Source organism: Cetorhinus maximus, chromosome 19 (assembly GCF_964194155.1).
Source record: "Cetorhinus maximus chromosome 19, sCetMax3.hap1.1, whole genome shotgun sequence".
NCBI classification, from domain to species: domain Eukaryota; kingdom Metazoa; phylum Chordata; class Chondrichthyes; order Lamniformes; family Cetorhinidae; genus Cetorhinus; species Cetorhinus maximus.
The window spans coordinates 70,320,523-70,345,708 of record NC_135897.1 but is presented as its reverse complement, the minus strand read 5'-3'; the positions used below and the strand labels follow the sequence as shown (position 1 = coordinate 70,345,708).

Below are 25,186 nucleotides of genomic sequence, written 5' to 3'. Positions count from 1 at the left end.
CCACCAGGCCTGGAAAATCCAGTTCTTTAATGTACTTCTGAGGAAGTGCTACAATGTTGGAGGTCTTGTCTTTTGGATTAAATATCCTGCCTGCCTGTTCACCTGGACATCATACATCAAAAACAATGTTTGAAATACAAAGGAGAGTTCTCTTGGAATCCCAGCTGATATTCTTCCCTCAAACAACCACCTCAAAAAGTTAAATTAATAGGTTACTTTATTATTGTTTGTGGGTTTGCTGCTACAGGGTGGCTGTTTTCCTACATTACAATAGTCACAGCACTGCAATGCAATTTTTTGAAATGTGTCTAAACATTTAGGGGTTATATAAATGTTATTATACTGTTGATAAAAATTAAATAGGGGACAAACAGCAGGACCATTTCATACCAACGCAAAATAACATAACCGTCTACAAAATGTTCAAATCTATTCGGAAGCTTTCTGTGTCACTTGTTCTAGGTAACTGAAGTAGCTTGTGAATGCTAGAGAAATTAACTATAGCTGTAATTCTACTTTAAATACTGCACCCTAATCTATGACAAGTTTGCATTCTTTCATAATGAAGATTGCCCAATGCATGCAAATCTCCAATTATATAGTCGGGTTAAAAGGGTTAAGCTATGAGGCCAGGTTGCATGGATTAGGCTTGTAGTTCCTTAAATATAGAAGTTTAAGGGGTGATATAATTGATGACGATTAAAGGACTTGATTGGGTAAATAGAGGGAAACCATTTCCTCAGGAGCACAAGGTCAGAACAAGGGGGGTGTTAGCTTAAAATTAGAGCTAGACCCCCAAAGGGGATGTGAAGAAGCACCTGTTCACACAAAAGTGGCACTCTGTCCCCAAGATGCTGTTGAGACTCGGTCAACTGAAAATTTCAAAACTGCGACTGATTTGATTTTTGCTGGACAAGATTATTACAGGTGGATGGAGTTAAGATAAAGATCAGTCAAGATCTAATTGAATGGCAGAACAGCTAGGCTTGTGGGGCCAAATAGCCCACTCCTGCTCCTATTTATGCACAATAAAATATATATTGTACTATATTTGGATTATGTGCAGTAAATTACATGATTCAGATTCCACAGGCTGAATTTTCAAGCCCCCACGAAGCCAGGAATGGAGGCAAGGGGTGGCCTGAAGGTACCAGGGCACATGTCAGTCTTGGGGCCCTCACAAGGTGGGCAGGCAACTAGGTTTGTTAAGGTGTCTTGTGTCTTGGGATTTTCGGGTTGGCCTCCAATTTTCCGACGTGACGGGGGTAGGGATGCACACAGTGGCAGCCTGGAGTGCCAGTGCCCTGGTCCCCCCTGCCTGCGTGGTTGGGAGCATAGCTAAAGAACACCCTGTAGAGGGGCTCCCCCCACCCCCACCTCCCATACAGTGCTGGCCCATGGCTGCTTGTGGGCATCTTCTTGTTGAGCTACCCTCACAATTATTTACCCTTTACTGTATCCAGGTGCCCTCTGAAGCTGGAAGGCCTTTGATTGAAAACGCATCTCCATGCCAATTAAGGGCTTACCCACATGAAAATCTTAGCTTTAATCAACCTCCCCCAGGGGAAAATTTCTGACCCGAAAACAAACCCGGTTCCTGTTTCCCACTTCCATTGAGGGGGGATTCAGCCCCGCAAAGCAAGTTTGATGCTATCAGAAATTTTGGCTGAGAAATTCCGCGGAGCTGCTCCTGTTCCACCTGTGCTACTTCACCAGAAGTGCTGCAAAAATCCTGTCACACGTGCAAAAGGGATTTCTGTCACACTTCTGCTTAAGTAATGCTGGCAGCGTGGGATAGCTCTGAGGAATTTCCCAGTCGGTGAGAGTACAGATTGAATAATCACAGCAGGACTCAGAGAGCAAATTATAATCTCAGACTCCAGTTGGTAGATTTTCATTTTGCCACCTGGGTGTAATTCCATTAGAGTCATGGGGCCAGATTTTTTTGGAGGAGGCGGGAGGGTCACGTTGGGAAACTTGCCAACTCGGCAGGCCCATCTCCTTTAAAAGGGCCCTCGTCCACCATATTTTCGTTCCGGAGAGGTGTGGACAGGATGGAGACAAGGTGGCAAAGGAGGTGGACAGATGGCCAGGCTGGCAGGCTGGAAAGCACACCTCTGTTTACTGGGGCACTGGCACAGTTTTAATGATGTATATCAGACCCTCAAACCCTCACTTCTCACCACCCTCATGTCTCATCACCCCCTCGATGCCCCCTCATCCCCCTCCATGTGTAGTATAATGGGTTAATAGTTGTGGTAATGAGTTAGTGATGTGTATCATGATGTAACAGTGACATCAGCCGTCATGTGCTAGACACTCTGGAGCAGATGGAACAGTCTGTACTCAAGAGAAATCTACCTACTCTGTAGCCTATTTTGTATATAGTGTTAAAAAAGTTGTTCGAAGTAGCCTACCTGAGTCAGACCAGAGTTACTCATGGTTTGAGGGAACCTACCTAGTATAGATTAGGCCATGAAACCAACACACTAAACATGATAGCAGTGGTGGTGAAACCAATCTAACACCAACTTTTTGCCATCAACAGAATAGAGCAAAAAAGTGGAAGAAAACCTGTTGGAAGCAAGAATCTGAAAGCTTATCTATGAGAGAGTCGCACTGAGAAGCAGTAGTGATGTCAGCACCAGGCAAGCAGTCACTGCCCCTTCCGCAGCATTTGAAAACCTTGAAGGTCCACAGAGAGACAGACCAACATAGGAAGTGTTTCTTCTGCCACTCCCAAAGATATCAAGCAGCATCGGGTTTGCACGCCAAAGAGCAGAAGCACCAGGTTAGTTCACTCCTCTATACCATGAGACCTGTCAGTAATGACGTCCTTTTGAGACATGCGGTAGAGGAAACCTCCACAGACTTCCAGACTTAAGTGTTCAACACACATTTTAGCCTGAAACAAAACCTTGCAATCGATTTAATCAGAGATCTCAAAGACCAGGGGAAGCTGTTGAATTGTTTCTTACTGACCTATACCCCCCAGCCGGTTCTTATGGGAATGGTACATTGAAAGGTGAACTTATTTGCGACTGCATTGTAGTTGGAGTCCATGATGAAAAACTGTCAATTTTTTTTATGTAGACAAGAGACAACCTCACGCTCGATCAAGCAGTTCAGCACACTAGGTAGGCCGAACTCAAGAGTGCTAAATCAGGCTAAATCTGTTGTGACAGCGAGCCTCTAGATGACTCGGTTAGCTGGGTAAGTCCAAGGGCGGCAGTCCCACCCACTCAAAAGCCTACCAAACTGGGCAAAAGGGTGAGAAACCCTACAGCAGCCATCTTAAGGTGCCTATGCTGGGGTGTAAAGCAGCAGCACAGGTGCCAAGATTGTCTAGCATGGCACACAAAGTTTTTCTAATGCAGAAAGACAGGACGCTTCAAGCAGTTTTCGAAGTTTAACAATTTCAGTAGAGGAAGAAGAGAGGGGATCATTTATGAAATGCAAAATATTCAACAAATTGGAAATAACGATAGACATGAAATTACAGAGATGCTAGGAGAAGCAAATGATCATGGTCAAGACTATTAGTTACAGTGGAAGTTAAAGGTTTTAACACTGACTTTAAAATTGACACTGGAACTGGCGTTACAATGCTAGCTGATCATCTGGACTGGCTCCAAACAGTAGCCCTCTATCCATGAGACATTAAATTGCAAGGTCTAGGTGGCACAAATCTTCTAGTAAAAAAGGTTGGATAATCACCATCCTTCGCCACAAGGGTTGGCAGATTGTTGAGACTCTCTACGCTGTCTACATTCAATGATGATCTTTATTAAGTGGAGATGTCTGTATACAACTGGGCATCCTGGAAAGAGCAGATGAAGACCTACAACAGAACAACCGGATGCCTTTTCATGGAGGAATTTCCAACATCACGTATAGATACAGCTTCTAGTGAGGTTTATTCAATAAGTGGTGGTTCATTCTTTATCGCAGACACCATCCACTAGACCCCGGGCAGAGATTGAGATTATAGATCTCTCAGCTCTTCTTGCAGCTAAGCCAGAGGATGTGGACACAAAGGCACTGCAGCAGATGGTGGCCATCAGCAAGAAGACCTTTCGGACCTAGGTTGGCTCTTTCCTGAAGAAGGTTAAGAGAAAGAAGCCATTGTAGCACTGAGTGATCCATTGGAAGATGAGGTCCTAGAGGTTGGTATGCTATTCAAATCTACTGTTGCAGCATATGAAGCCTCTGTCTTTTTGAGGAGTCAGCTGCGTTTGCTGCAGAAGAGCAGCATTCAGATCTCTGTCCTACTGAACCCACCAATGCAATGCCTTGTATATCACTGGTCGACCATGAAGAGTTGTCCAGGGAGAGAAAAATGGTCAATTCCACATAGGATCATACAGCTAGAGTATTGGTAGAGCCTATTAACTTAGGTGAGAGTAAGTTGACACCCACACTTCAAATACAACAGAAAATCTTCTTCCCACTAAAGCTGTCCTTCAGCGCAGGAGCAGAAGCCAAATCTTCAGGGCTTCTACAGCTTTGTGTCCTGTACAAGAATTTCATCTAGATATCATTCTGTAGATTCATTCTATTTCTGAAAATGGTGCTGTCTTATCTTCTTATCCTGACACAGTATTCCCATTGCCCAAGGTGGAGCAACCTCGCACTGAAGTAAGCATGGCAATGTTATCACTAACTACAGAAAGCGAATGTCATTTCTGAAGTGCTGTTGGGAAGTCATATCTTCTTCGTTTCCTGCAATGTCTACAGGAATGTTGTCGTTCTTCTTCTCGTCCTCCAGATTTTTTCTAATCTCAGCAGCTGAAAGTCTTTCTCATCCTCAATGCAGCAGTGAATGACATAGCTGTGCAATTCTTCTTTGGAATTGAAGATGTTTCATCTTCTCAGACCTTTCTCCATTGAGTTACGAGAGAGCAGAAGAATCTTCAGCGAATGCTAATCTATCCTCTTCCAGTTCAAGATAGTGCAAGCATTGATCTCCTTCAGTCTTCTCACTTGGATCAGTCTTTCTTTGAAAAGGTTCCATGGTCCTTACGTTTCAGCTGTCCTGAAGATCGCACCACAATTACCAGCCGTCCTGGAAAGCTGCTGTCCCATTTCGCCAATGATGATGTCCTCCACAGAACAGAACAGCCCCCGCATGTATCCACTACATCTTCCTGAGAGCCAAGGACACTGTGGGAGATTGAATCCTTTGTAACAGTGACTTGGGGTTGGGGGATGGGGGTGGAAGAGTAAGAGTAGGATTTGGGTAGAATCTGTAACAGTAAAGGAAGTTACAGAAAGGTAATGTAAATAGTTTAAGAAATAGTTCAACATCGTTATTAAAGAAGCTGACATTATACTTGGGGAGGTGTAGATTAATGAGTTAATAGTTGTGGTAATGAGTTAGTGATGTGTATCATGATGTAACAGTGACATCAGCAGTCATGTGCTAGAGACTCTGTACAGCAGATGGACTCTGTGGAGTAGGCACTCAAGAGAGGTCTACCTACTCTGTAGTCTATCTTGTATGTAGTTTTATAAAGTAGTTTGAAGTAACCTACCTAGGTCAGACCAGAGTTACTTATGATAAGAGGGAAACCTTCCCAGCATAGCAGGCCATGAGACCAACACACTAAACACCATGCTCCCCATGTATCATGCATAGCCACTCACCCAGTATCTATGATGGACAAACCTCAGAATGTCTTTGAAATGGAAATTAAAAATAAGTAAACTTTTAACAATCTAATCTCAGTCAAACAAACCAGCCTGAATTTTCGCGCAGACTGAGGGGCTCTCCACGATTTTTATGGGGTGGCGGGGAAATGGGAATGGGTTCTAAATAGCATATCCGTGGTTCTGAGAGGCAACTGCACATGTTAAAGTGCAGATGCCTCAATCAGATCTGATTTTGGCTAGTGGGGATGTCCAAATCATGATGTGCACTTTAGACCCGGTAGGAGAAGATCTAAAGTTGCCAGAGTTCTTTGGAGAGGTAGGGTACCCTTTCTCAGAGCTAAGGTGCTCTCTGGAGAGGTAAGGTGCCCTTTTGAGATTGTTAAAGGAAGCATGAATGTGGGTAAAAAGTGCATAAACTTATTCAAACTGTTAAGCTCACTGGAACTGCCAAGAGAGTTGTCAAGAAAGCTATAAACTGTGAAGGAATTTTAATCTCCTGCTCTTTAAGTCTTTGAAAACAAGTGCAATGTTAAAAAAAATCAGTGCTTGCTATTTCACTGACTGTTGACATAAGTCTGAGGGCTACCATTATAGGATTAGTGCTGCATGACTGACTTTACAACTGATCATAACCACAGTGGGGTGCCTGTCAGTTTACAGTTTGATTGACAGCTCCAAGTGGTTACAAATGCTTGTTTTTGTAAAGGATTACAGGAAGTTAACTGTAGTGAATTGGATTTTTATCAATTAAAGAGTTTTTCTTAAATAGTGAATTAATCAATTAATACTTTTAAAAAAATCTCAGTATGGGTCCGAGGTCTGCCCATGGTGGATTCTGGATGAGTTGGCATGAAGGGTGTAAGGGTAAAGGGTGGTGGGTAAGGGCATGGGTTGGCATAGAGGCTAAAAAGGGCCATGAGGATGAGCTGGGGCATGGGTTAGCATGGAAGGTATGAGGGGCCATGGAGGTGGGTAGAGGGCATGAGGTGGCAGGGTTTGACATGGATGGATCATCAGGAGTATGTGTGAGGGTGAGGTGAGGGCTGGAGAGCTTTTTTTTAAATTTTACTCCTTTCTTTCATAGTTTTAACAAAATGCCACAGTACCAAGGCCAGCCTTTCCCCCAGCTTGCCTCTACGCCTGGCAGCTCCTGTCATTGCCTTACAACTCCTTCTGAGGGTGATGGGCCCAATTCCAGTTATCACCCGCCTACCCCCATCACACCCCCTCCCAATAATGATGAAAATTCTACCATCGGGGGCACTATTACCTGGGTCGGGTTTGTAGAGCTGGGAATTGTCCTGACTTTGCGCTTCTGACCCAGGACCGAAAATTCAGGCTACCGTACTGAAAAGAACTCCCCTTAAAAAGAAAATAATTCCAAAACAATTACATCCTCTCACTAGTTAATCTGTTGTAATAACCTCTTAAATAACCTCTTAAAACTATCAAAATGCCCATACAGCCCCCTGCTGAGATAAGTTGATCTAGATCTTTTGAAACTCAGCCATAATGGCCACAGCTCTCACAACAAACCATTCCAGATCACAGATAGTGGAGCCTATTGAAATTTCAAAAACAGGTGGCTAAGTTTTTTAGAAGCAACACCAGATGGCCTGACAATCAAAGAAGTCCGGGAGCAGATGGGGGCTTTTTCTCTCTAACTGACAGCGGCTGAAGGTTTTCTTTTTCAGTAGGATTCTGAGCATTTAATTCACTTCAGATTAGTACACTAGAGATATTAAATCACTGCAGTAAAAATCACATCTAACTTACAGTACAGTATCTAACTACTGAAACTGAAAGAATAAATATTTCATTTGCATTTCAAAACTGGTCAATGAAATAATTCCAGGAGCAAGTGACTTTTTTCTTCATTCCCCACTTGGGACTGGGGTTCCCTGTGGTTCACGCCTTCTCTGAGAAGGGTCCTGATTCCACTAAAATTTTGGAGTATTTTAAATTGCTCAACCCCGCAATCAAGCCAGCAAGGGTGGGAGTGCCGTGTGTGGGCAGTCCACATGAACCCTTATCCTAAGCCGAAAATTAACGGAAATGGGAATGGGGACATGAATTCTGGAATTGGATCCCATCCACCATTTTTAAAGGGCTCCCTAGTCACCCCAACTTAACAAAAATATGGGCTACACAGTTATTACAGTACTGAATGCAGCCATTTGGCCCATTTTAATTCACTCTCAGAATGTGGCTGTTGGCAGCAGGGTTAGCATTTATTGGCCACTCTTAATTCACTTGAGAGTGCTAGTGGGCCTTCTTCTTGATCAGTAACATAATAGAACTGGATAACTGCTCTGTCGCCGAGCAAGCTAAGAGTCAACAATGTTGATGTGCAACTGGATTATATCTAGGCCAGATAAGGAATGGATAGCGGGTGTTCCTTTCTAAATGACGTTAGTGAACCAGTTGGGTTTTTATGACAATCCAACAACTTCACGGACACATTTACTCGTACTGAATTTTAAAAAAAAACTGAATTAAAATTCTCAAACTGCCAATGCAATTGGAACTCATGTGATTCTGCGAGTGGATAACATTTGCTAGATAATCCTCAGTGTGCTAAGATTTAAGATTGTTAGATGGGCTTGCAGTGTGGCGCATTTGCATCTACTGGAAGCTACATATATTAATACACAGAGCCATATTCTTTGCAGAAAGAAAGAACATGTACACACATCGTGCCTGTTTCAGCTAAACAAAATAATTGACAGACATTCGCTGGTTCATTCCTCAGGATAATGCCTTGACCAATCAGGGTCAAGCTGCCTGGTTTAAATTTCAAACATGCTTGGCAGTTACCTGTCAGTCACCATCACTGGCACATTCTCCATGGCAATACCTCTACCAGTCAGAATCTACTTCCCAACCAATCAGCATTCTCTTCACATACAGTATAAATTGTTATTTTCCCCTTGTATTGGTATTCTTGTGAAGTATCCTGATAAGTACAAGACAAAAAGCTTCGACATGTCTCTTTTTTCAGAAAAACTCCTGTTTTCTTGATTACTAGTTCAGTAACAGTTTTACACGAGGGCAGCAAGTTGAAAATCCACCCTACTCTCACTGTTTACAAAAATGTATATTGAATATATCTATTAAAAAAATCCTATTTTCATTTGCTTCCAATGCATACGATGGTATGCACTGATCATTCATTGTTTTCTTTCTGATAAAGCTTACCATTGTTGGACTTGCATATTCCATCTGTAACACATCATCCCTTTTACTTTTTAATATTGAGCAATATTTTATGAAGTTGCTCAGCATTGCTTGTGCATCACAAATATGGAGGCCAGTGCTTTCAATTTTCCATAAGTTTCCATCCAATTGTCATGCATTTTCCATTTATGCACCACTTTATCACCGCATATATCTCAAAGCATTTTGTGCAATCAATTTCCATGAAGTGCGGTCAATGTTGCTATGTAGGCAAATGCATCAGCATCTCAAAAACAGCAATGAAATGAACAATCTCTTTTTAGTGGTATTTGAATGAGAAAATAATGCTGTCAGGGAAAAATTCATTTCTGACTAATGGCATGGGGTTTTTAGTCACCACCTAAACAATCAAATTTTAATGACTCATCACTCCCTTGGCACTGTACTAGGATGTCAGCTTGGATAATAAGCTCAAACTCACAAGGCCTGAAGTGTCAAAGAACAATTTTCACCCCTTTTGTTTTTGAAGATGATTTATGGTATCAAACCTGGGTAAAGCACGCGCTGAAAGGTTTTCCTGATAGGCATCCAGGTCCACTAAGCCAAGACTACTTGAAGCGCTGCTGTTCCCATTGCTAATGAAAACAAAGAATTCAAAATTAGACAGGGATAATTCTCCTACAATTAAAAGTACCTTTCAAAAAAATGGATAATTAGTGGGAAGAATTATCCCATGCAAATGGGAAAAACTATTTCTCATTCATTTTTATATAATCCCAATGGTTCAAATCACCTTCTATTCATATCATTGTATTAAATGCCTTGGGATATTTAGCCAAATTAAAGGTGCAATATAAATACAGGTTGTTGCTGAACCATATTGAATTAACCATCTTTCCATCTACTTTCATTATATGGTATTCCATTTGAACAATACACAATTACTCTTAGTGCAGAGCATCCCAATGGATTAACTCAATTCCCAGTCATTCCTATTTTATAGAGTTATAATGGATCAATCTTAGTTTACTTCTGTTGTATAGCATACCAATAAGTTAAAGCACTTAATTATGCAACTACATAGAATTATGATGAACCAAAGCAACTCCCATGAACAGAAAATAATATGCTGACCTAAGCTTTTAAAACATTCTGTAATCACCTACTTTGTAAGGCTGAACTCCCTAAACACAGCTAAATTTAATATTGCAAACTCAGAATTTAATTACATTAGTGTAGAAACTGCAGCCAGTGTTTTTCATTTCTATTCAAATTGATTTGCTAACTCAATGATTAAATATGCCATGAGACAAAGATTTACAAATGAACTATTTTACATTCTGTGTATTCAGTGTAATATGATTTGATAAGCCACCTGCAGTTTCCACCAATAGCCCATAGCTCCAAATCCACTTTTAATGATTAATGATACTCACAGCACAAAGTCTAAAGATAACACTGGTCTACATATGACAGGGCTGATTTTAACTTGCTGAAATTGGCATTAATTGGGTGATAACAGCCTCAGAAAGTGGCTTATTAGACATAGTGCCCCGTTAATACCACCTTGTTACAGCCCTACTACAAGGAGACAAAAGTGCCTGCATATTTCAAGGAGAAGGCCTCTTTTAATATGCCTATCTTTGATGATGTACATAGAACTCCGATTAGCATTTTAGGGTGGAGAGAACATGCTGTTATATAGTGCCTTTCATGACCTTAGGGTGTCATAGCCAATTAAGCGTTTTTGAAACATATTCAACGTTGCTGCAAGAAATGCAGCAGTCACATCTTTACACAGCAAGGACCCAAAAGTAGCAGTGTGATAAAGATCAGGTCCCTTTGGCATATTTTTCTCCATGCTGCTATAGTATGTTTTCAGCGACTCAAATGAGGTGCCTACCTGCATGCCAGAGCCAACTGTTCAACTTGGCAAGATTGCACGCCAAGACCAAAGTGCGTAATGTCTTAGTTCTGTTTGCTGATGATGCCGCACTGACATCTCATAATGAAGTTCACTTCAAGAGTTTGTATCAGTTCTCCCGGCCTGCAAGGAGTTTAGACTGGCAACCAGTGTCAGGAAGACTAAAATTATGGAACAGGACGTAGAGACTCCACCTTCCATCAACTTGAAAACCTCACTCTGGAGGTCGTTCACAGCTTCACATACTTTAGATCAACGACTACCAGCAACCTGTCCCTTGATGCTGAAATCAGCACCAGGATTGCCAAGGCTGCAACTGTCATGTTAATGTTGGGAAGTCGAGTGTGGACCAACAGTAAACTAACCGAAAATACGAAGCTGCTTCTGTACAACGCTTGTGTTCTCAACACCCTCCTATACAGTCGTGATGCATTGGAAAACTTATGCAAGCTAGGAAAAGCAGCTGAACAGTTTCCACCTCCACTGCCTCAGATGGGCATCTTCTGGTAAGACACGGTGCTGAATATGGAAGTACACTAGTGTGCAGGGATCTCCCAGCAAATCTGTCCTCAAGAGACTCCATTGGCTGGGTCATGTGAGCCGAATGGATGATGGCTGCATCCCCAAAGACACACTCTATGGTGAGTTTTCTATCGGTATGAGGTCAACAGGTCACTGACATCTGCAATACATCAATATCTGCAAGCAAGACTTCAAGTTGACTGGGATTGGAGTCGATGCATGGGAAGCCCTCGCTGCTGACCGGAATGCCGGGAAACAAGCAGCCAGGAAAGGTGCAGAGAAAGCAGAGGAAAGAAAAGTGACCAGATGGTGGAAAAGAGAACCCACCAGAAGATAAAAGCATCAGTCGAAGTCGGGCCTGCACTATTCACCGTGTCAGCAGCAGAAGAGACTGCCACCCACGAATCAGCCTCCACAGCCACAACAGCGTTCAATACTGAAGTGACATATACCTTGGGTGCATTCTGTCGTCTCCCGAGACGGACAGATGCCAAAGTTAATGACCAGGTAATGTTCGTTGATGGATAAATATTGACCAGTTCACAGGGGTATCTTCATCGAAGAGTGCCGAGGGATGTCTGACTGAGGGCAGATGGGACCTCAGTTTAACATCTCATCCAAAAGACATTCATCAGTGTGCACTGCTTCAGTACTATACTAAAGTGTCAGTCTAGATAGATGTTCAAGTCTCTTGACCTACGAGCAACTGACTTTAAGGCAAAAGTACTATCTCAATCACAGTTGGCACTTTGGGCTGAATTTTCTGGTGAGCATCAGGATCCCAACAGTGGGCCCAAATGGGTGTCCTGAGGCCACCCATGTCATCAGAACGCCTTCCAGGTCACAGCATCCTAATTGGAGAGCAGGTGGGCTCCACATACTGCAGACCAATCAAAGGGCCTGCAGCAGTGTGAGGCCAGCAGCACTGCCAGAAGAGGTCGGTGCCTCCGAGGCAAACAAGCGAGTGTGAGTGCATCTCAACATGGAAGCGCCCCTTGGCTGCCTACTTTGAAGTTCTAAATTAAAGAGATCTGAAGTCGATAGGGCCATTGGGTTGCCCTCCGCAGGCCTATTTACGGACAGGGCTGTAGCCTTTCATCCGCAGGGTCCTGTCATTGGGACACGGAGTCTCTGGCTCCAATAGCCCTCCTGTTGGCTGCCTGGAGGCCAACTTGATTTAGCTGGTGGTCTCGGCACATGGTGAAGGCAGCTGCTCTAACTTTAGCAAAATATCAACGCCAGTACAAAATAACCCCTTAGTGTGGCCTCAATTGGACAAATTGATTGCTTATCTGGTCAGAGTGTGCACCATACACTCACATGCCACAAAATTAGGTGACACCTCACAAATAACGCTATTGTTCCATTTGTAGATTGTTGTTTCTGTCCTGTTTAATTTAATCTTATGAAACCAATGGAGTATAACAGATTGAGTTATTAGTTAGTGACTATCATAGTCTCTCATCTCTGGTTCACAAGTGCTGTCTGGTGCAATGCCATCTCTGCTGAAATAAGTGCTAGACTAACACAAACAACTATACACTAAAAGGAGTACATTCCTTGAGCTCAAGGTGAGGAAATAACATAGAGGGCTCATCGCAAAATAAAATGGACTGAAATTTAGTATAGCGACATAAAGTAATTTGATCCAGCCAGTAACCCAACTGATCGCTAAAAGTGACTGATCAGTATTGTACAATCGAGCTATTCAGGAAATAGCTGATTGAACAGCTGCTCACTATACCCTCCCTAACACTAGGCAGTCTCATTATCTCTGACGCATTGCTTGCCCATTCTTACCCATGTGCTGCTCCACTCTTCTCCCATGCACTATGCAGCCGCTCCACCCATTATATACTGCTCAGAATGACAGTGCCGTAAAATTCATGTTGGTACCCTTATTTTATTCCATTCATTGCTGTCAGCCCAAAAGTGTCACCCTGAATGAGGTATGACTCAGCAATGGTGGGCCGTTTAAAAGGCTAAGCAACACATTGCTCAGAATGCTGGTTTTGGGTTAGGAGTAAATGGAGAAAACAAAAACATGTTATGCAGCACTAATTTCTTGAAAAGCTACGAGGTGGAAACCAGTCAGAATGAGAGAAACATTGGGATTCCTATAAAAAACTGATTAATTGGAACTGAACATTATAAACACTGGTAAAAGGGTTTTGACAAGCCGAGTCTAAGCATCAAGTCCACATGACCACTACAGGCAGTGAGAACTCAAGGTGTTTTCTACCTTAAGCACATTTTACTACAAAATATGCATTTGATTTGTGTATGCAGTTTTAACAGGTTGTAACAATTACTACAAACTTGTCCTCTTGCATATAAAGTTAGAGCTCTGAAGTATATTATCCTGGTGGCGTTATATATTGTTGTTTTGGATATATAAGCTTACAAGAGATTTGCAGATTCTCCACGAGTCCCATTGCAGAAATTAGTCTGTTGGTTTTAAACCTTCCCAAGAACGATTACATTAAAAAAATGAAAGAGACCACATGCATGTGGATCATCTAATATTTTAAATATATAGACAGCAGCTCAGACTATGGTGGGACATAAGCATGTAGAATACTTAAATAAAAACAGAAAATGCTGGAAAAACTCAGTAGGCCAGGCAGCATCTGTGGAGAGAGAAACAGAATTAATGTTTTGAGTCCGTTTAGCTCTTCTTCAGAGAATCTGTAGAATATTTATTTCTGATTGCTATCAATCATTGTATTAGTACCAATCTTCATAGTGATATTATTCAACCCTGAGACATCAAACTTCTGTGATTTGTTCCTGTGTTACATCACCCTTTTTACTACTTTTCACAACATTTCATTTTGTGATTAATAGCTTAAGGTACACAAGATAATTTAATTTTAATCAGCTGGAAGGCTGATTAGACTCATAACATTCTATTAAAACCCTACTGCGGCCAGGTCGTAAATTTAAATAGCAATCACATACTATCATGCACTTCACTAAATCAACAGTGATATTTTTTTAATGACCTTTCACTGAGATGAAGATAGCTACTGCTGTCTTCTGCGTGGTCCTCTTCATTAATGAGCTGTGACCAGCTCCCCATGCTATCATCGCTGGTGCTCAAACTGCATGGAATCTCATCAGCTGTGGCCTTCTCTGCTGCTACTGGTATTGGATTCCTCATAATGCTTATTGGGAGAAAACAAAAAGAGGAAACTAATTAATTGATTTGCTACCGAATAATTATTTAAAAAAAATGTTCCCTCATACTTGATTTCCCTCCTACAAACCGATCATTAACTAGAAAAACGGTTAAGTGGTATTTTCCCAGCACTTTCCTAATGAAGCACATGTAATACCTGCCAGGAGGTGTTCAGTACCCTATGAAGTAAATTGCCATTTGCTTTGCTGGCTAGATTTCTCCTTCATGTAGCTTTGGCAAAGTGGAGGAATTCACCATGCAAAAAGTCATGAGATGTCCAAATTCATTTCATGAGCAGAATCTCCTGAGCCCACGGCATGGATGAGTGTGTTAGAGGGGCAATTTTCCAATTTTACTGATTTTCTTTTGTTGAGAGGATTTCCCACAGATCTGAATTCGGGATTCAGACGCACAATTTTAAATGGTGTGAAAGTCGTAGGCAGTGCTTATTTGTGATGGGCAAGGCTCCTCAATGCAAGCATCATGTAAGAAAATTACGCCTTTGGTGTAAAAAAGCTGTAGACATTTTATTTACTAATTGCAGCTAAACTTGTGGATGCTGTAAGGGGAATCATGTTTATTTTCCATACTCTAATTACAACTAAGAGATAGGACCAGTGATTGCTGCAATAAATTACAATCAGCCATGAGTTGGGATCTGTGCAGTTATCATACAATTGGGCTGATTTTCACTTTTGGTGATTGTGGAAAGCCAATAGCTTGGTTTGCTGCCCAATACTCATTGCCTGATTTTTCTTTATGTTGAAGTCAATGGGAAAGTGGGTTGTATAATCGGGAAACTAATCAACCGGGATTAGTGTTCCATCACTGTAGCGAAAAGTGAAAATGATCCCCCATTTACTATGCAGTTTTAATAGCGGGAGGCACGTAGGAACATTCACGGCTGTCTTCTCCTCAAAGATTTACACTTTGAGATTTAATACTTATTCATCGTAGTGGCCAACCATCAAAGCCTCCTCTTTTGGATTTGTATTTTACCTGTAGACTCTCATTCTCGTGGGAGCAGAGGGAGATTTGTACAAAGTTGAATTCTTCTACCACTGGCCGGTTTACAGTGGAGCAGGTATTCTTGCTGTCCATTCAAGTTTCTCAGACAAACCCTGATCAGTTATGCAGGGCAGGTTTCCAATGGTAAAACCATTGCTTATTGATTTACTGCTTTAGGGAAGGAAGGAAATTCAGTAGTGCTGCAACATATGAAAGATTCCAGCTGATTAAAGGCAGCTTATGTTCTTTGATAGGGATCAGCAAAGCAGAACAGCAATGAGTAAGGAGCATTGAGAGGGAAGATCAGCAGCAGGAAGGGTTCCCAGATTTATTGATGCTTTGCTGGCTATCTTGGGAGAAATTAGTTCCAGGAGAGAAGGTATCCTGGAAACTGAGGCAAGGAGAGAATGCCCTAGACTATAGGGAAAGAGGCTGAGTGCACCACCACCACCCCACAAACAGGCACATGGTTCAGGAAAAGTTTAACAACGTTGCAAACGTAAGGAGGTGAATTTTTCAGCATTTGTAATTAGGTTCAAAGATCAACTTGTCTAGCAAAATGTTGGAAACTCAAATCCGAACCTTTGCATGGGCAAACATGCCCAAAACAAGCAAACAAATGCTCCTACAGGAATGCAAGCTGTCATTACATTGCAGTAGCTCAGTTCACAGCAAATTACTAGGTCAAATGAGCTTTGAACCTATCAATGATCTGAAAAGTGGATTCCACAACTGAAATTTGTGAAAATTTTAAATTTTGTAGTAATTCAAAGGTCTTAATGCATATTGTATGTTTTGTTGCTGTAAGTTGAGGTAAATATGACAAATGCCACTCTTCACTTATCATTGTGAAGTTGGAATGAAATTTTAATAAAATAGTAAGTCCTCACTTAAAGTTGTCACTTAAAGCCTCACTTAAAGCTTAAATTTTCCAGTCCTGCCAAAGGTAACGGACTTTTGAATGGCCTGCTGCATTTTCCGGCCCCACCCCACCGCGTCTTGGCTGAAAAATTCTGTCTGTGGTTGTGTTCCTGAAAATTGCGGCTTTAAGTGAAATGACTTTAAATGAATCATAGGTTCCCATAGGAATCAATGTTAAAGCTGGAGTTAGGTTCCTTCGGACATTGCTTAGCTGGTAAAAACAATGTATAATTTCAAATACTCTACCATACATGTACAGCATTCCAAGCCTGGGGATTGTGGGGGCGCTGCAAGGAGGCAAGGCTAGGAGTCACGCTGGAGGGCAGGGGTGGGAAGCAACACCATGAGGCAAGGTAGAGAGCAAGGGTGGGAGTGGAAGCACTGTGGGAAAGGTCATGTGAGCAGGCAGGCCACAGAAGAGGGAGTCTGTGGCAAACAATGTTAAAGTGAAACTGGCAACATTAAACGGACGTATTGGCACTACCTTATTAATGATGGTAAATTGAAATTAACATTAAGTGAGTCAATGTTAAGTGGGGACTTACTATTCTGGGTGTTTCAATACATCAAGTTCAATTGACTATGTTGACACTTTTACTAAAAAATCAGATTTGCTATAAAAACAGATCAATGCAAGTTACATACTGAATCGTTGGCATAATGCACAAATACTCTTGTGCAAAAAAAAAAGCTTTGCAAAACTTCCATCTTATTGAGTGTCTGCATTGTGCTATAAAACTGCAGTTATTTAAATATGCTTAATTGGTTTCATTCAGGTTTTTTGGGCAAATTATGTTTCTTCATCTATTGAGTATGGAATTAGTTGCAATGTAATTTTTGTTTTTAGACGTATGATTCAAACAAATCACTTTCCTTTATTTAGTGTAGGGGTTTTGCCAGCTAATCACGATCTTTTCTCCATCTTGTTATATTTCCTGTTTCTTCTGTTAAATGCCAATTGGCAGTCTCTCCCTCTCTTCCTCTTATTGACACATGATGATATTCACAATGAAGATTTGGGTCTTTATTGCTATCAGCTTATAGACTAGAATTAGTAGTGGTAATAATAGTAAAACTGTTCGCATTCACAATTATCACTCCACCAAAACTAATGGCAGCTTTGGGAGTCTGTACACACGTAGAATAATGCAGAAGGTTGCTGTCAGTGATTCTATGCTTCCCCAGAGGGTGTGCTCGAGGTCCCCCCAGAGTGCAATCTGTAAGCAATGACTGAATTGACAAGAACTTCCATTTTACACTGTTAATTGTGCTGTAAAAATCCTTGAAAACATTACACCATCTTAAATGAAGTGCAGCTGTGTTTTTAATGCTGTGCTAAGTTTATAAATACTGCGAAACAAACTAGCCCTGAAAGGCTAATTTTATATTTGTGGAATGTCAAATTTCTCCACAATGATAAAATTTCCCATTTTAGGTTCTATTTAATCCAATCATTTATTTTGCTATCTGAAAACTTTAAAAGTGAAGGGATTCAACACTTCTAACTCCCTGATTTGCTGGTTATGGTTTATGAGAATACTTCAGTGTGATTGGCAGCTTGTCCTGCTTGTTGTCATCATTGCTGCTGGTTGCCTGGAGGTCCACTTGCCTTGGTGCCAGGTTTAAACTGCCATCAGGAAAGGGGAATTCCATGACACAGATCTCTAGATTTTGCTGGGCAGTCTCCTTGAAGGTGAACCACAAAATTCCCCTGCCCAAGATCCATTGTTGAACAGAAAAAGAAACACTATATATTAAGTAATGCTGTCAACTGTACTCCTTTAAAATTCCTCTGCATGTAAGACCAACATATTATGACCTCCAACCACGCCATTCCTCTCCCCTTTCCCGCCTTTGGCTGCCCAACACACCCAACCTCATGATTCACAGGCTTCCCATGGCCAATTTGAAAACAAGCAGACTCTTCTTCCAACTGGATGATTCTTGACTATAAGTCAAGGGCCCTATTTTTCTCAGCCTCCAAAGTTTAAGTAGCTAACAAGCACAAGTGTTTTAAGAAATTTCTTTTTAAAAACACACTTTTTTAACACTTTGATTTTTCTCAAAAGGACGGAGCAGGAGTAAATGGAATACTCTGTGGTTAGCTGGCATGGGCTTAATGGGCCAAATGGCCTCCTTCAGTGCCATAAATGATTCTATGATTTTATTTAGTAGCTCTAATTGCAAAGAGTTGTTCGGTTACCTGTCCGCCAACCACCATGAAATTGACAATGAGATACTGAAAGTGTTATTTTGACAACTTAAGCATGTCTATTGCCAATTTAGTCAAGCAATAGGTGCATTCAGAGATAGAGATCAGGTCAATCAAATCCAGTTTTTATCAAATTAACTCAAAGCGGTTTTTAGGGCTAGGGTTAGAATAGTCAATTATTTTTGTTGTTTTAATGTTTTTAGAATAGTCAGCATAATGTGTCTAACACATTTCAAGATATTTTTGCTGTTTTTCCACAGAAATTATTTGGGAAAAATAGTTACTTTAAATCCTTTGTTCTAAAACACTGCATTCACTCAATTAAAAAAAAAGCAGGCTTGAGTGATAAGCAACTTAGATAGAATGAGCAAACTTTGATGTTTCTTCATTGACTGTATTTAATCAACAATCCATTAGGTTATCTCTGTAGTTGATGCACACCTCACAATCATTGTATTGTAAAAACAAAAACTACTGCGGATGCTGGAAATCCAAAACAAAAACAGAATTACCTGGAAAAACTCAGCAGGTCTGGCAGCATCGGCGGAGAAGAAAAGAGTTGACGTTTCGAGTCCTCATGACCCTTCAGCAGAACTGTATTGTAAAGTTGATTAATTCTCATAGCTATGAACAGAGAGAATGATGGGTACAGACAAGCAGAAAGGCTTAGGAAACAGGGTGCTGCACTGGTAGTCTGAGCTTTCAAAACATAAATCTTTAGAATAGTGAGGTCCCAAAAAGGATTGTGAGATGATTACAATGGGGATGATGTGGGGAAATGATTTTTTACTTTTTTTATAATCTTATGAACAAGTTGTGCCGATGAACTAAGGGAACTTCATCATAGCTGTTGCTCAAAATATCAATGCGCTCTGCAATAAACCAGCTTAATGATTCATGTCAAGATCCACCTCACCAAGTGTTTACTTACTCTGTTTTGAGAGAAACTGATGGATCACAGGTGAAAAAAAAACATGCATATTCAGCCCAAGTCACAAGGGGGTGCTAAGGGAACATTCATGGGTTATTTTATTGTGCAAGAACAATGTATGGTGGTGGGAGTCAACTCCCTTAAGAGTAAAATGCACATGCAGCCAACGCCGATAAGGTATCTACAGTTGACCAAGAACTTGCAACAGAACCATTTGGGGTTAATAAGTTTACTGGATTTAATCAACAATAACATTTTATATTCCTTTTGCCTGGCTGATGCTAATAAGATGCCTCTGGGAATTAAACAGATCACACTGTAATTATCGGGTTATCTAGTAACTACCTGGAATAGCCATACAGCAAGAAAGACCTTGTTTGTAACTGTTAATACCCACATATGTAAATTTCCCTAACAGCTTTGTCTTTGACCTTGAGTAGTGCTGTCAGTGATGAGCTTTCCTGTGTGACAACGCAGATTGATTCATGACAACTATGATCAGAAATTCAAGGTTACATTTGTTACCTTCATTGAGAAGAAGAATAGCCTTGAGGAACATCCCATGAAATGGCAATCAAATTAATTCAGTGAAAAAACTATTCTATGCCAAGGATGAACTCTGAAGCATTGGGGCATTTCTCCAGAATTAAAGAGCATTAACCCTGAAGGTTTCTGCATATTGTAGTGTAGCATATTTTTAAAATTCCTTTTGAAGCACCTTCTAGCAGCCTCCTGAACTGATGATTATGTTACTTCCATGACTTCTTGGGGGACATCTCAAGAGTAACCTAGCATGACTTACTACTGCACCACGCCTCCTTTTACCTTGTTTGTTGGGGCTGAGGACTTTCTGTGTGCGAATCTAGATGTAAGCCTCCATCCTACTATCAGACTGTAGAGCACAATTAGATGTCATCCTTATATAAAAGCAAAATACTGCGGATACTGGAAATCTGAAACAAAAACAAAAATTGCTGGAAAAACTCAGCAGGTCTGACAGCATCTGTGGAGAGAAAGACAGTTAACGTTTCAAGTCCGTATGACTCTTCTTCAGAACTAAAGAGAAGCAGAAATCTGGTGAAATATATACCGTTAAAGGGGGTGGGACAGGTGAAGCTGGATAGAAGGCCAGCGATAGGTGGAGGCAAAGGAGAGATTGCAAAAGCTGCCATAAACAAAAGGTCGAAGGGGGTGGTGATACTGGCTAAAGGAGGTGCTAATGGTGACACTAAGAGTAGAAAGCAGGATGAGCAAGTGACAGATGGCTCTAGTGGGGGTTGGGTGAGGGTTGGGGACAATGTGGGAAAAAAGATCGAAATAGGCTAAAAAGGTGGGGTTAAAACAATAAATGGAAATAAATTTTAAAAAATATTAGAAATAGCTGGGAAAAAATATATATATAAAAATTTTTAAATACATAGAGAAAAGGGGGATCAAAAAAGGGGTGAGGATGGAGCACAGAGTTCATGATCTGAAGTTGTTGAACTCAATGTTAAGTCCGGAAGGCTGTAAAGTGCCTAATCGGAAGATGAGGTGCTATTCCTCTAGTTTGCGTTGGGCTTCACTGGAACATTGCAGGAGGTCGAGGGCGGACATGTGGGCATGAGGACAAGATGGTGTGTTGAAATAGCAAGCGACAGGAAGGTCTGGGTCATGCTTGCGGACAGACCAAAGGTGTTCCGCAAAGCAGTCACCCAGTCTGCATTTGGTCTCTCCAATGTAGAGGAAACCGCATTAGGAACGGCGAATGCAGTAGACTAAATTGAGGGAAGTGCAAGTGAAATGCTGCTTCACTTGAAAGGAGTGTTTGGGCCCTTGGAAAATGAGGAGGGGAGAAGTAAAGGGGCAGGTGTTGCACCTTCTGCAATTGCATGGGAAGGTGCTGTGGGAGGGGGCTGAGTGTAGGGGGTGATGTAGGAGTGGACCAGGGTGTCCTGGAGGGAACAGTCCCTATGGAATGCTGACACGGGGGTGAAGGTTAAGCTGTGTTTGGTGGTGGCATCATGCTGGAGTTGACGGAAATGGCGGAGGATGATCCTTTGAATGCCGAGGCTGCTGGGGTGTAAAGTGAGGACAAGGGGGGCCCTATCATGGTTCTGGGAGGGAGAGGAAGGTGTGAGGGCAGAGACACGGGAGATGGGTCGGACACGTATGAGGACCCCGTGGGTGAGAAACCTCAGTTAAGGAAGAAGGAAGACATGTCAGAAGCACTGTTTTGGAAAGTGGCATCATTGGAACAGATGCGATGGAGGTGAAGGAACTGAGAGAATGGGATGGAGTCCTTACAGGAAGCGGGGTGTGAGGAGTTGTAGTCAAGGTAGCTGTGGGAGTCAGTAGGCTTGTAATGAATATTGGTGGACAGTCTATCACCAGAAATTGAGACAGAAAAGTCAAGGAAGGGAAGGGAAGTGTCAGTGAAGGACCATGTGAAAGTGATGGAGGGGTGGAAATTGGAAGCAAAATTAATAAAATTTTCCAGGTCCAGACGAGAGCATGAAGCAGCACCGAAACAGTTATCGACGTACCAGAGAAGGAGTTGTGGGAGGGGGTCTGACTAGGACTGGAACAAGGAATGTTCCACATACCCCGTTAAGGGACAGGCATAATTGGGGCCCCATGTGGGTACCCATAGCCACACCTTTTATTTGGAGGAAGTCAGATGAATTTAAGGAGAAATTGTTCAGTTAGAGAACAAGTTCAGCCAGATGGAGGAGAGTGGTGGTGGATGGGAATTGTTCGGGCCTCTGTTCAAGGAAGAAGCAGAGAGCCCTCAGACTATCCTGGTGGGGGATGGAGGTATAGAGGGATTGGACATCCATGGTGAAAATGATGCAGTTGGTGCCAGGGAATTGGAAATTGTTGATATGATGTAGGGCATCAGAGCAATCATGGATGTAGTTGGGAAGAGACTGGACAAGGGGAGAGAGAACGAAGTCAAGATAAGAATAAATGACTTCCGTGGCGCAGGAACAGGCTGATACAATTGGTCTACCGGGACAATCCTGTTTGTGGATTTTGGGGAGGAGGTAGAAGTGGGCTGTCCGAGGTTGGGAGGCTATGAGATTGGAAGCTGTGGAGGGAAGATCTTCAGAGGAGATGAGGTCAGTGACAGTCCTGGAAACAATGGCTTGATGTTCAGTGGTGGGGGTCATGGTCCAGGGGGAGGTAGGAGGAAGTGTCTGCGAGTTGGCGCTCAGCCTCTGTGAGGTAGAGGTCAGTGCGCCAGACAACAACAGCACCATCCTTGTCCGCAGATTTGATAACAAAGTCAGGGTTGGACCTGAGAGAACAGAGCGTGGCGAGTTCAGAAGGAGACAGGTTAGAGCGGGTGAGAGGAGCACAGAAATTGAGATGACCAATATCACGCTGACAGTTCTCAATGAAAAGATCAAGAGCAGGTAAAAGGCCAGAGGGAGGGATCCAGATGGAGGAAGAATACTGGAGACGGGTGAAAGATGTCATCCTTGCTTCATTGGTAGTACTCTTGGCCCTGAGCTCAATCAGAAGGTTGTGGGCTCAAGTCCTAGTCCAGGGATGAGCACATAATCTAGGTTGGTACTCTAATGCAGTGCTGAGGGGATGCATAGTTAGAGGTGCCTGTGAGCATAGTTAGAGGTGCCTGTGAGCTGTTAAACTAGGCCCTGCACGCCTTCTCAGAACAGCATAACAGATCCCTTGGCATGATTTGGAAAAGAGTAGCCAAGTCCTTCTGTTGTCCTATGCAATATTTATCCCTCACAAAAAAGATTGCTGTTGTGTGATCAAATTTCTGTTGTATATCCCTACATTACAACAGTGACCACAGTTCAAAAGCACTTAATTGACTGTAAAAACACTTTTGGGACTCCTGAGGCTGTGAAAGGTATTAAACAAACGCAAATCCTGTCCTTTCCTTTTTCATAGTGGCAAACCACCTCAATGTGCTATCATAGTGACTGAAATATTTAAAGGTTTTGTAACAAAATATTTTCCACTCACTGACATGCAGCTTCTAGCAGAGATAATAACATTTTGCTGATTGTTGTACTGATTCCAGGATTACTGCTAGCGACTATAGTTTACTAGCTTGGAGTACACTTACATGACAGAAGCAGAATTCCATCATACCTTAAAAAAGAACATTTCCATATTCTGTTTCTCTTTTGGAATGATTTTAGACAGTAAGAACAATGTGCTTTAAATTCAACCTCAGTTAGCTGTGGCAAAGACATCCCCCACATCAATGGGGGATAAAGGACAGAGGAGAACCTGTATAATGATGCTATTAGTTTCATGGAGAGGGTTTGGAGCTACAGTTTGATTAAACTGTAATGGGGCCACAATTATTTACAATATATATTAATTATTTAGATGAGGGAAGTGAATGTACCATCGCCAAATTTGCGGATGATACAAAAATAGATGGGAAGGCAAGTGGTGAACGTGACACAAGGAGACTGCAGAGGGATATAGACAAGTTAAGCGAGTGGGGAAAAAAAGTGGCAAATGGAATATAATGTGGGAAAATGTGAGGTTAGGCACTTTAGCAGGGAGAATAGAGGAGCTGAATATTATTTAAATGGAGAAAGACTGCAGAAGGCTACAGCACAGAGGGATTTGGGAGTCCTTGTGCATGAATCCCAAAAAACTAACATACAAGTTCAGCAGGTAATAGGGAAGGCAAATGGAATGTTGGCCTTTATTTCAAAGGGAATGAAGTATAAAAATAGGAAAGTCTTGCTAAAACTATACAAGGCACTAGTTAGACCACATCTAGAATACTGTGAACACTTTTGGTCCCTTTATCTAAGGAAAGATATATTGGCATTGGAGGCAGTCCAGACAAGGTTCACTAGGTTGATTCTGGGTATGGAGGGATTTTCTTATGAGCAGAGGTTGAACAGGTTGGGCTTGTAATCATTGAGGTTTAGAAGAATGAGAGGCGACCTTATTGAAATATATAAGATACTTAGGAGGCTTGACAGGGTAGATGCTGAGAGGTTGTTTCCCCTTGTGGGAGAGTCTAGGACCAGAGGGCATAATCTCAGAGTATGAGGTTGCCCATTTAAAAAAGAGATGAGGAGGAATTTCTTCTTTCAAAGGGTAGTTAATCTGCGGAATTCTTTACTGTAGAAGGCTGTAGAATCTGGGTCGTTAAGTATATTCAAGGCTGAGATAGACAGATTTTTAATCAGTAAGGGAATAAAGGATTATGGGGAGAAGGCAGGGAAGTGGAGTTGAGGATTATCAGGTCAGTCATAATCTCATTGAATGGCAGAGCAGAGTAGATGGACCGAATGGCCGACTTCTGCTCCTACATCTTATGGTCTTACGGGATGGAAAATTTGACAGATCAGCCAAAGGTCCGTGGAAAATCTGGCCATGGTGTATGGAAAATGCAGAATGCTTTGGAGGAACAGGCAATTTTGGACTTATGGTTCTCAAACCTCTGGTAGCTTTTCCTTGCCTCATGGGTGGGTCTGCAGTAGACTAGTTGATTTGCCATGATCAGTCAACAACTGCACTATTGTTGTATCACATGACCATCAGGATAATAGATGGCAAACTAGTTGTAAGCCAATATCTTACCATGATATGCCACCCTATGCTTATAATCTCTTTCCCCTTTTTTTATGACAACTCCAGATTTATCAAAAAAACTCCAGATTTCAAATTCTG

The 25,186-nt window shown here is 41.8% G+C and overlaps 1 protein-coding gene across 1 annotated transcript in view; it reads right to left on the bottom strand.

Moving 5' to 3' along the window:
- The window catches only part of sphkap (SPHK1 interactor, AKAP domain containing), a 167,995-nt gene that overhangs the window by 17,762 nt on the left and 125,047 nt on the right, over window positions 1–25,186 (bottom strand). Inside the window, exons 8-9 of the mRNA XM_078564068.1 lie at window positions 14,281–14,442; window positions 9,378–9,464 (exon numbers count right to left, since the gene is read on the bottom strand). Of these exons, the coding sequence (XP_078420194.1) occupies window positions 9,378–9,464; window positions 14,281–14,442 (249 nt within the window). The remainder of the gene's footprint in view (window positions 1–9,377; window positions 9,465–14,280; window positions 14,443–25,186) is intronic.